The sequence below is a fragment of the Thermobia domestica genome, chromosome 18 (genome assembly GCF_964235325.1).
Source record: "Thermobia domestica chromosome 18, izTheDome1.hap1.1, whole genome shotgun sequence".
Classification (NCBI taxonomy): Eukaryota; Metazoa; Arthropoda; class Insecta; order Zygentoma; family Lepismatidae; genus Thermobia; species Thermobia domestica.
The window spans coordinates 175,936,353-175,947,844 of record NC_137471.1 but is presented as its reverse complement, the minus strand read 5'-3'; the positions used below and the strand labels follow the sequence as shown (position 1 = coordinate 175,947,844).

General features: G+C 44.9%; 1 protein-coding gene across 1 annotated transcript; it reads left to right on the top strand.

Moving 5' to 3' along the window:
- Positions 1 to 2,195: 2,195 nt before the first annotated feature.
- On the top strand, positions 2,196 to 3,209 carry LOC145675406 (uncharacterized). Its single transcript, XM_081745810.1, has one exon. It carries the CDS (start codon positions 2,196 to 2,198, stop codon positions 3,207 to 3,209), a length of 1,014 nt encoding a protein of 337 aa, XP_081601936.1.
- Positions 3,210 to 11,492: the final 8,283 nt, after the last annotated feature.

The following is an 11,492-nucleotide window of genomic DNA, read 5'->3' as shown; positions in this document are numbered from 1 at the left end:
GTAACCCGTGCGCAGGCTAGCTGTATAGAGTTCTGCCAGTTTGGTGTGTAGTAATGGTGGTGGTGCTTTTAGATGCTACGTTGTAATCATTTCAGGTCCAGGTGCTGTGTTTTCCGTTCTTCGGATGGCGTCCTCGACTTCTTCAGGTTGCATCTCTGCCAGTAGTTCGGTTACTTCGGGGTGGTGGCGGTCCCTCAGGTATGCGGTTACCAGGTCCTCGTGGTGTGAAATTATGTTCTTTATGGTATCTGCGAGCTGGTGGTCGTTGGAGGGTCTTGAGATTTGTTAGTACGTTAGCTAGGAATTGGAGTTTGTCGTGTTCTGTTGGTAGATGAACCCCATCAATTTCATCGGTTAGCGTTCGTTTTGGTATGTTCTGTTTTTGCAGTTCGTTGAGTTTGCCGCAGAGTGCGCTGAATCTATCTTGCTTGTGTTCTTTAATCAGTTTTGATGGTGTAATTGAGGTGGTTAAGTTCGAGTTTGGTGGTGGGCGAACGGTATTTGTTGTATATTTTCTGTAGGTAGCACTTGTGTCGTATTGTATTGAGGATGTCCCTGGGTATCCTTTCCAATCCTGGAATTATGCTGGTATTTGGAATATATTTTTGGTCCGCTTCTTGGATGTTGTCGGTGATGGTTGTGACTGTGGCCTCTATGGAGAGCGGTGTTAGTTCGGTTGAGATAGCTTGTAGTTTTCCTTCCAGTGCTGTCCTGTATCCCTCCCAGTCTGCTTTTGTGAAGTCTTTAATGATACGGTGTTCTTGAGGACGTTTTGGGTTAGGCAGGGTGATGTGCAGTGCAGCATGGTCGGAACGTAAGCCCGCTGACATGTTAGTTGATGGTCGATATTTGAGTAATCCGGCTGCGCAGTAGATTTTGTTGGGTTTGGTGTCGATTTCTCCTTCCCTCTGTGCGAATCTGGTCAGTCCATCGGTTTCGAGTTGTATTAGTGGGCTATTTACCATGTTTTGGAGAAGTTTCCTTCCGTTGTTTGTTAGTGGGTCACCAAAGAGCTCGTGTTGCGAGTTGATATCAAGGACCAATAATAGGTTGGGAATCTTGGACAGGTGATCGAGCAGTTTGAACGAGTCTTCTATGGATGACCCAGGGTTGTTGTAGAAAGTGGCTATGTGTATGGGTGTTTCTACTTCTTCTTCTTGCGGGTTGAGACCCTGCTTGGTGTGAAGTTCCGGGCCGAAGCCCATGCCTTCCTTCATGTTATGTGATTCTTGGGTTTGTTGGGATGATATCAGAGATTTTTCGGGATTGCAACTGTCGCAATTTCCCGTGCGGTGTGAAGGTGCATCTCTTCAAGGTGGACCAGGCATCTTGTAGCTGTTTCTGCGGGGTCGGATTGTTCCAATGGCGGCTGGTGTTGAGAGGTTGTGATTGTTCTCCAGAACTTTGCTGATCGGCGTCTGCGTACGTGATCCAGGAAGGGTAGGTCGAGGTCCTCGTGTATCTGTTGTACTCTTTTTCCAGCATAAGAAAAAAGTAGATGTAAACAAACCCACCTGACTAGGAGTGGGTCGATGACCAGTGATTGGTTCTTGGTCTCAGTGCACTAGTATCCTACCGCAATATAATCCCTACTAAAATAACAATTTCAAATAAAGACATCTGAATTTATCCTGCATTTTGTGATAATAAACGCAATATATATATAATATTTAATAACGGATATAGCTCTTTCAACCTAACCCGTACCTGGACATATAGTATTTACTGCGCATGCATGTGAGTTCGCGCGCCGACCCCGCTCATTTGAATTTGTAGAGTACAGCGTTTCATGGCGACGATGAGTGACAATAAACCATCTTCGTCTTGTGTTATAAAACACAAAAGAGGACAACCGCTTAAAAGTGCCGCGAAAATAATCGTGTTAAATGTTTTTAACAACCTTTGTGAAAAATATGAAACTGCAGGAATTGACGATATTGTCAGATTCACAAGTGAGCTTACAGGTGTTTCTGGCTCAAGTGTTTACAGTGCGCGGAAAGAATATTCCACAACTGGAAGTGTTTCAACGCCTGGGAAAAAGAGAAAACGTGTGCGAAGTGTGTTGGACAAAACATGCGATGATTTTGTGAGGTCCGCAATTCGTCGTAAAGTACACGAATTTTTTTTTTAAGAATGAAATCCCTACTCTCAGAAAGGTGTTACTTGCCATCAATAATGACCCTGATCTACCGAATATGAAAAAATCTTCATTGTACAATCTCTTACACGAAATTGGTTTCGAATTTGTGTCTCGGAAACGCAGTAGTGTAATTATAGACAGAGATGATATTATTTTGTGGCGTCGGGAGTATTTACGCAATATAAAACAGTACAGAGAACAGGGACTGACAATTTATTATTTAGACGAGACGTGGGTTAACGAAGGGCATGTTACATCAAAAGTGTGGAGCGATACCACCGTCAAATCAAAGAGGCAAGCCTTCATGTCAGGATTGAGCACAGGACTTGAAAATCCAACGGGAAAAGGGAAGCGATTAATTATTTTACACATTGGAAGTGGTAGTGGTTTTGTTGAGGGCGGAGATCTCGTTTTTGAATCAAAAAAGTCTAGAGACTATCACGAGGAAATGACAGATACTGTGTTTCGCGACTGGTTTGAAAACGTTCTTCCAAAATTACAATCGAATAGTGTTATAGTAATGGACAACGCTCCATATCATAGTGTTAAAATGGAACGCCTTCCAAATAAATCCTGGCGAAGAGACGATATTATAACTTGGCTTCGAAGTAAAAACATTACTTTCGAAGACGGACTTGTAAAGGCTGAGTTATTGGAGTTGGTTAAGTCTTGTAAAGATAGATTTGACAAGTATGTTATTGATGAGTTAGCTAAACAAGCGGGTCATACGGTACTAAGGCTACCTCCTTATCACTTTTACCTCAACCCTATCGAGTTGATATGGAGTCAAGTGAAAGGTTATGTGGCAAGAAATAACAAACCCAGACAGTACAAACTGTCCGACGTGCAAAGGCTTGTTTACGCGGCGTTCAAAGAAGTGACAGCTGAAAAGTGGCGGGAATGTGTGCGTCATGTCGAACACGAGGAACTGAAATTGTGGGAATTGGAAGGTGTGATGGACATCACAGTGGACAGATTAATAATCAACCCAGATGATGACACAGACATTTCTAGTGATGAATCCTCAGATTCAGATTTGCAAGGCGTGGAACTACTAGCTGACCACTAACGTAAGTAGTCCGATTTTTTTTTTTTAAATTTCGATTCGTGAGACGGAATCCTTTTTCTTATTAACTGTGTTCTCTAGTTTCTAATTTTAAATTATTGTTTTTTTTTCTTTTTTACGGGGTTCATTGCATAAATGTATTAAATAGATCACAAGATCTCCTAACATAGCAGTTCAGTGTCGAATTTCAATTACGCATTGGTCTATATTCGCTACAATAACAAAGAAGTTTGTCATTGTCTTCTACAAACTTATAACAAAAACAAAATGGTTTATTATCGCCTCCTGTGTATAGCCTTTGAATTTGATGTTTTGACTCTATCCCTTTTTATCGCTGCAAAGAGATTATGCTTTGCTTACGATATTAAAGAATGAAGTGTCCATGTTACGATGCCGTATGTATGTGTATTACGTGTGTTCTGAAAATAAACAAGCTCCCTGATTTCTTTGCCTGACAATTCCAGCGCCTTCATTGCCTGGTGGACGGTGACCTCATGGTGAACTATTGTTTTGTTCTGGTTGCGTTCTCATTTGATTCTTGTTTTTATTTCTTGTTTTTTATTTTCTCTCCGGCCTTCAATAACAAGGCATGTGTGTGGGTGTTGGATCTTTCCTTCTTAATGTAAAGAGCTATTCCACGGAAATAATTTTGGACTCAGAAATTCAAAAGCTTTGTATGTGAATATGCATACCAAGAATTCAGGAACAATCTCGTTTATATAATAATCAAGTTAAGAAAATACATATTTCCAACATAGCAATAGTCAGTGCGTTAATTATTTACCAACCAACCGTAGCCTTATACTTTGAAATTATGCGACGACAGTAAGCTAGCAGACGATCTTGCTGTTCACGTCTCTCGCTGCTGAAGCACGTGTAAGCCGCGCAGTAATACATTTCGCTTTGTTTACATCTACTTTTTTCTTATGCTGGAAATGGTTTAGTCTTGTGTCTCTGGAATGGCCGGTGATGACCCTGTCTGCTCGGTTCTGTAGGACTTGATTTGAGTTCAGGCGGGTCTGCGATGTATGTTCCCACGCAGGATGTGCGTACAGAAGGATTGGTCTAATGGACATTTCGTAGACATGACGTCTGGTTTTGTGGGTCAGGGATGGTGAAAGGAGGATTGGAAGGAGTGCCTGCAACTTTTGCGAAGTTTTCTGGGTTGTGTTGGTCACGTGGTGGTCAAATAGAAGATTTCTGTCTAGATGGATGCCGAGGTATTTCGCTTCGTCTGCTTGGATGAGTGGAGATCCTGAGAGGCGGAGGTGAAGCGACTGACGTTTGCGGTTCCTCGTAAAGTCTACGACAACCGTTTTTGTTGGATTAATTTTGATCCTCCATCGTTCCGTCCAGACGTCCAGCAATTCCAGGTGTCGTTGGAGATAGATCTTTAAATATTTGACGTTTCCGTGACTCGCGAAAATTGCTGTATCGTCGGCAAAGGTTGCCAGCGAGGTGTTGAGGGTGGTGGGAATGTCTGCTGTATATATTGCGTAGAGCGTTGGTGAGAGGCAGGAACCTTGGGGAACTCCTGCGCGGATAGGTTGGTGATTGGTGGTGTGTCCTGCGTGGGCGACTGTGAATCGACCAACCTGCAAGTAGGATCGGATGAGCCTCTGTTGGTAGTGCGGGAAGTTGTGCACGTGGAGCTCGTGTAGCAGACCGTCGTGCCACACCTTGTCAAAAGCTTTCTCCACGTCGAGGAATACACCCAAGGTGTGGCCCCCTTCGTTGAATCTTGCAGTGATAAGTTCAACTACCCGCACTAGTTGCTGTTCTGCACTGTGACCTGCACGAAACCCAAATTGGTGATCCGGTATCAGTTGTTCATCCTGGATATGTTGGAGTAGCCGTCTGTGGAATATCCTTTCGAACACCTTACTGATGTGCGAAAGGAGACTGATTGGCCTGTAGCTTGTGGGCTGAGTTCTTGGTATTCCAGGCTTTGGTAACATGACTATGCGGGCTTCTTTCCATGAGCGTGGGTAGTGGCCGAGGGTGAGTATTGCGTTGAATACTCGGCTGAGCAACACCAGGGTCTTGCGGGGCAGGTGTTTCAGGGCTGGAGGCGTGATGCGGTCGGCTCCTGGAGCTCGATGGACGTTGATTTTCTTGATGGTAAGTTCCAATTCCCTTGGTGTGGTGAGTGCTTGAAGTAGGGTTGGGTCTGCGTGTTGTGTTTCGAGTACACTGCGATGAACTTCTTCCTGGATGGCGGCTGGTGGTAAGTTCTGAAGGGGTTGCATTGTGGTTTCCAGAGAGCTTGCGAGAAGGTCCGCTTGTTCTGCTGGATCATGGAGGAGACCCTGGGGTCCTTGGAGTGGGTACGTTCTTTCTCCTGCGGATGGTCTGGAAATGCGACGGATCAGCTGCCAGAAGTCCCTGTTGGATGTGTCCATTTCTTTGGCTAGTTTTATCCTGAGAAGGCGCTTCCTAACTCTTGATGTCAGATTGTTCCCCAATGTCTTGTAGCGGGGGTGCCTTGTTCTGTGCCACTGTTTCCTGGCCCATCTTTTGAGATGAATGAGAAAGGTGGTTCTGTGGTATTCTGCGGTTGCAGGTGGTGATGTTCGCCTTGTTGTGGTGAGCTTGAAGGCGGTGTTAATCGTGACTGTGAGAGATTCTACTGCTGTTTCTAGCTCTGCAGGGGTGTGGAGGGGCTTCCGTGGGTCCGTGAGGTCCGCCATCATCTTTGTGAACGCGTCCCAGTCCGTTGTGGCGATTGTTGGTAGTTGAGAGGAGGTTAGGTTATGGCTGATGGATACAGTTTGTAGGACGGGGATGTGGTCTGAACGGAGTGTGTGAAGACCTCCGGTCCCTCGAGGATGGCGATGTTAGCCAGCAGCGCCATATCCAGAAAGTCGGGGCGTCCTCCGTTGCGTGGATAATGTGTTGGCTCTGTCGGTGCAACCGGAAGGAACTCGATGTGGCGTAGAACTTGGAGTAATCTTCCATTTGCATTGGAGGCCCAGGAGTTCCACTCCGGGTGTTTACAGTTCAGATCGCCTCCGATGAAGATTCGGCGCCCCAGTTGCCGCAGTGTGTGGAGGTCCGCTGGATCGAGTCTCGTTCCTGGAGGGCGGTAAGCGGAGATCACCTGAATCGGTCCTTCCAGAGAGTGGAGTGTTATTCCCGTGACCTCGAGGGAGTTGAGTGCTATGGGTGGGAGAGAGTCATGGGGCAGGGAATTCTTTATGAGGATAGCTGTTCCGCCCCGGCTGGTGGCTCCAGAGCGGTCGGTGCGGTGGATGATGTAGTTGCGTATGGTGAAGGTGATTGGCGGTTTGAGTAGGGTCTCTATTAGGAGGAGGATGTCGACTTTTTCACGTTGAAGGAAATTCTCAAGCGTTGGTTTTTAGTGGCGGGATCCTTCCGCGTTCCAATGAACGACCCTGAGGTCATGGGAGATGCTTCGTTTAGTTGGATCCATCATCAAGAAGCGTGGCAACTACTTCGAGCATTGTTGTCATCTTACTGATGGAGTCAGTTGCTGCAGCCACCTTCCGGAGTCCAGTCTTCAAGTTCTCGAAGAATGTCTTGAGGTTTAGCCCCTGGAATAGGACCATGATCTCCTTGATTGTCGTGGTCAGACATGTGTCACTTTCTGGATCTGGAGGATCTGGTTTCTTCTGTGGAGTTGGTGTTGTGGCCTCTGGTGTGGCTGAGGTTTCCTGGTTTCTATCCTGTGTGTCGGTATGGTTTTTCTCGTGAGTGTTGTTGTTTTGCCATGGGGTGGGCTCTCTGGTGTTCTTGGCTGGTGCTTGGTTAGAGAAGTTGTCTGGAACTTGCCGCCTGGGAGGAGGTGGGTTGCTTTTGTTCTTGTCGGGAGGAGGTGGCGTAGGTTTGCGGGGTGGAGGCTGTCTTCTCGCTTTTTCTGCTTTGAGATGTGGACACCCCTGGTAGCTTGCAGGGTGGTCCTCTCCACAGTTCACACACTTGGCAGGTATGTCCTTCGTTGTTTTGGGACACATGCTGCTGAGATGGGGTTCTTCGCACTTTATGCAACGTGGGTTGGCACGACACGTTCGTTGGGAGTGGCCTACGCGGTGACACAGGTGACATTGGAGTAGCCCTTGTCCGCGGTAGGCTTCCTCCTGTATTTTATAGTTCATGAGATATTTCAGGTCATATATCTCCCCGATCCCAGGAACCTTGTCGAGCGATACTAGGGACAGTGGATAGAAGGAGTGTGCTCCGTTGGCGTCACTGCGTCCCCGCATCTGCTTCACTTCATCTACTGGGTAGTTCAGCTCTTTGAGGGCGTTGGGAGATTTTTTCTACGCCTGTGTCTATGGGTAGCTTACGTATTACTACTTTAAACGGTCGGCCGGCTTTGGGGACCTCCGATGCGTATTGTCTGTTTGATTTCATGCATTATGCTTCAATCTTTTCATAGTCCTGCATGGACGCAAACTCGAAGCGGATGTAGTCTTTGCAGTGGCGCACCTCTGGAAATGCTTTGCACAGCTTCGACATGGATTTATGAAGTTATGCTGTTTTTCCACTCCATAAACGAGCAGCGGTGGTATATTCTTTTTGGAGACGGGGGTCTCGTCATCATCTTCATTTGGAGTGGTTTGGGCGTGATCCCCTTGACAGTCGTTCTGGTTAGATGGTGCGGAATACTTCTTCCTGTCTCGAAAGTCCACTAGTGATGCTGTTGGGACGATGTTCGGGCGCCTAGCTCTCTTCTTCGGATGCGCGAAGTCAGAGTCAAAGTGCTGACGTACGCATCCGACTGAATGTCGATCAGGTTAGTTTCCGTCTGGTCTGAGTTGTCGGGAACACCTGGGGAGACGGTTGTTGGTGCGGAGTTACTGTTGGGGCCAGCTGGTGAGCTGTGCGCGGTAGTAACTGCGTTGAGTTCTTCTTGGCTTAGTGGTGGAAGTGGCTTGTTGCTGGTTCTTCTTTTATGGACGGTCCCTAGGTTGATGAATCGCATTGATTTGAATTGTTTTGCGAGACTGCCCACTGACGCTGTCTGGGGTGGTTTGCGCACTGGTGGGGCATTGGAGTCGTCTGTATTGCCTTGAGCTATTTGGTCGTTTGGTTACTTCCTCATAATTGGAGAGCGGTGACACTGTTATGGTCTCACTAGTGAGTATCTTGGTGGAGTTCGTTTGGTAAGGGGCTAGAACCCTTCACTGTCTTGGTAGGTCACTGTTCTGTGTATGTCACTGACTCACTGTGGGGGCGCGCTGGAGTCTAGATCTTGGTAGCAAAACTCTTTGCTATTTGCTAATGGTAAGGGGCCAGAACCCTCCCTTTGCGTATGGCGACACTATTAGATACAGTGTGGTATTTTAGTGGATACGTTGTAGCACTATTACTATTGGTTACTATTGAAAGCAAAGATCTGACACTATAAATGTTCACAGTGGCCCTGGAAAGGACCGCTGCGGATCGTAAATACTTGGTTTTTATTGTATAGTCCCTAGAGAAACTTGTCTTTGCACGGTATGCGTGCCGGGGGCTTATTTGGCTTGCTCCCGGCTGGCCGATTTTTCTTTTTGCCAATGTAACACTATTGGAAAATATTATCAGGTGCTGTAGGTTAATGTTTATTAAGTTTGTGGGGGAACTATTTTCAATTTGTATCTTCTGGTTACACCGAACCGTACTCCGCCACTTCACGGGGCAGACTGAATGCTTCCTGAATGAAATGAAATGTCGTCGGTTTCCCCCCTGTTGTGGCAGGGGAGGATGGACGTCTAGCCTAAGGCTACTTTGTCCTGTGAGTTTTGGTATAAATTTGTGGTTGTTGGTGCGCTAGCACCTCACGTATGCGGTGAGAGAAGCAGAACCAAGAGAGTGCGCGCAGGAGTTCAAAGGAGTCGGCCAAGTTCGACGTTTCAGCATCCAGGGTTTTGTCTTAGTGCGGTCTAGGTGTTGATAGTTTTTTTTTTTGGTTCCGGGGTTAAGGGCTTTTATTTTAAAACTATTTGATTTAATTTAGTGTTCATTGTTTTGTGTGGTATATATGTTATTATTTATTTGTTATATATGTTTCTTAGTTTGTTATGTGTAAACTTTGTTTTTTCTATTTCATTATTATTATTATTATTATTGTTTTTTTTTTAATTTAATTTAATTTGTTTTCTGAGTCTGTGTATTTGTGCCTCTAGCTATGTTGCAGGAGATGCTGTAGCCTCGTTGTAGGTTGTTGTACTCTTTCTTTGTCTTCTTCTGTAAAGTTCTAGATGAAGAATTGCTTTACTCTAAGGTTTTTGGAGTATGTCGTGTTTGATCTTTTAATGACATCTTGAATGTGTTCTAGGTTGGATGTTTGGTATAGTTCTTGAGCTTTGCTGCGGAAGTCCTGATAGAGGATGCGCAGGTAGTAACATTCTGTTTTACGTAATAGTTTGATGTTTTCGTTGAACAAGGCGTGGCCGTAGAGAAGGATTGGTCTAACTGACGTTTTGTACAGGTACAGTTTTTTGTTTAAGTTGAGAGGCGTTCTGGTAACTATCGGTTTCAACATATGTATTGCTTTGACCGCTTTCTTCTTCACTCTTTGATGTGCTGCTGTAGGGTGAGGAAGTGGTCGAGAGTGATTCCTAGATACTTGGCTGTTTGCAATGGTTTCACTATTTTGTTGTCAATTTTGAGGTGTCTGTTTTTATCTTTTCTAGTGCCGACTCCATTTGGGTGGAATATAATCAGTTGGGTTTTTGTTGCGTTTAGTGAAATCATCCATTTGTCACACCATCGTTTGAAGGCAGCTATTTATTTATCCAGTCGCTGGAGGATCAGATACGAAGAATTACTGTACGTCCAGTATGCGGTATCATCTGCAAAGAGGCCTATTTGCATATTGAGGTTCCTATTGAGTGGTGTGTCATTTACGTATAAAGTGTATAGTAGAGGGGCTATCGTTGTTCCTTGTGGCACTCCTCTTTGTATGTTGATTGGTTCAGAATATTGGTTATTGACGCGTATGCGGGTTGTTCTATCTTTCAGGAATTGGTATATCCAACGAATGATTGTTGTGGGTAATTGCATTTCTGTTAGGTTGTAAATGAGGCCGTCGTGCCAGACGTTGTCGAATGCTGAGGAGAGGTCCATGAAGGCTGTCCCCCCCTCTGAGTTTTCTACTGAAGGTTTTTTTCTATATCGTTTACTGTTCTGAGGGCCTGGTCGATAATGCTGTGATGAGGGCGGAAGCCAGCCTGGTGCGGAGTAAGGAGATTTATTTGTGGTATGTACAATGATACGGTTTACAATGGTTTTTTCCAGAATTTTGGACATAGTGGCCGTGAGAGAAATGGGCCTGTAATTGTCTGTTTGTCTTTTATCCTTTCCGAGTTTTAGCATGACTATAGTTGTGGCCTTTTTCCATTCTGTTGGAATATAACCTGTTTTGAAGCTGGCAGAATATAAGAGGCTAGGTGATGCTTTTTTTAGTGCCTGATTTGTTATTTTATCCGGCCCTGGTGCTGAGTCACGCCTTTTCTTTATTACCGTTTCCACTTCTATGGCTGTAAGATTTGAGAGGAGGGCAGCAGTGTTGCCCGGATGTTGGTCGGCAAGGTCAGCTGTTGTAATGTCGGCGTGGTGTTGTATGAATTGTTTTATAAGGTTAGCTCGGATTGAAATTTCTTCTTGTTCTTCTGTTAGTGTTGTGTGTGCTTGCCATTTCTTTTGGAGGGATGCTCTGAATGTGGCGAGTTTTTCTTCTGTCGTTATGGTTTGTTTGCCATCGAGGGAGTCTGCAATAGAGCCGCTTTTTTTTTTTTTTTGTATCTTTTAGTGATTTTATTTGTATATTTTTCCAGAAAGCTTTGGGGTTTTCCTTGTGCAGGGCGTTGAGTTTCCCACATGTTTCCAATAATCTTTCCTCCCTGAATTATTTTATATCTGATTTAATTTCGTGAGAGTTTGCATTGATGGCCGTTTTTGTTTCCTGTCTATGAAATTTGTTGTATTCTTTTTGCAGCGTTCTTTTGTGTCTGATTTTGTTCAATAGGTGGCGCGCCAGGCGTTCTTCATTTATATCTATTGTCTGGAGTGGGATGAATTCGTTGGTTGCGGTTTGTAGAATCAGTATTATTTGGTTATTTGCGTCTTCAATGGATTGGGGGTTGAAATTAATTCTGACGTCTTGGAGTTTGTTGTTTATGTATGACTTGTAGCTTCCCAGTCTGCAGCTTTAAAGTTGAGAATTTTCTTTTAAATTTCTTGTGACCTGTATGTTATTGAATTCTATTATAATGCCAAGGTGGTCTGATGGTAGTTCGTAGTTGAGATGTACTTCATGGCGGGTTCTGTATAGTGGTGACG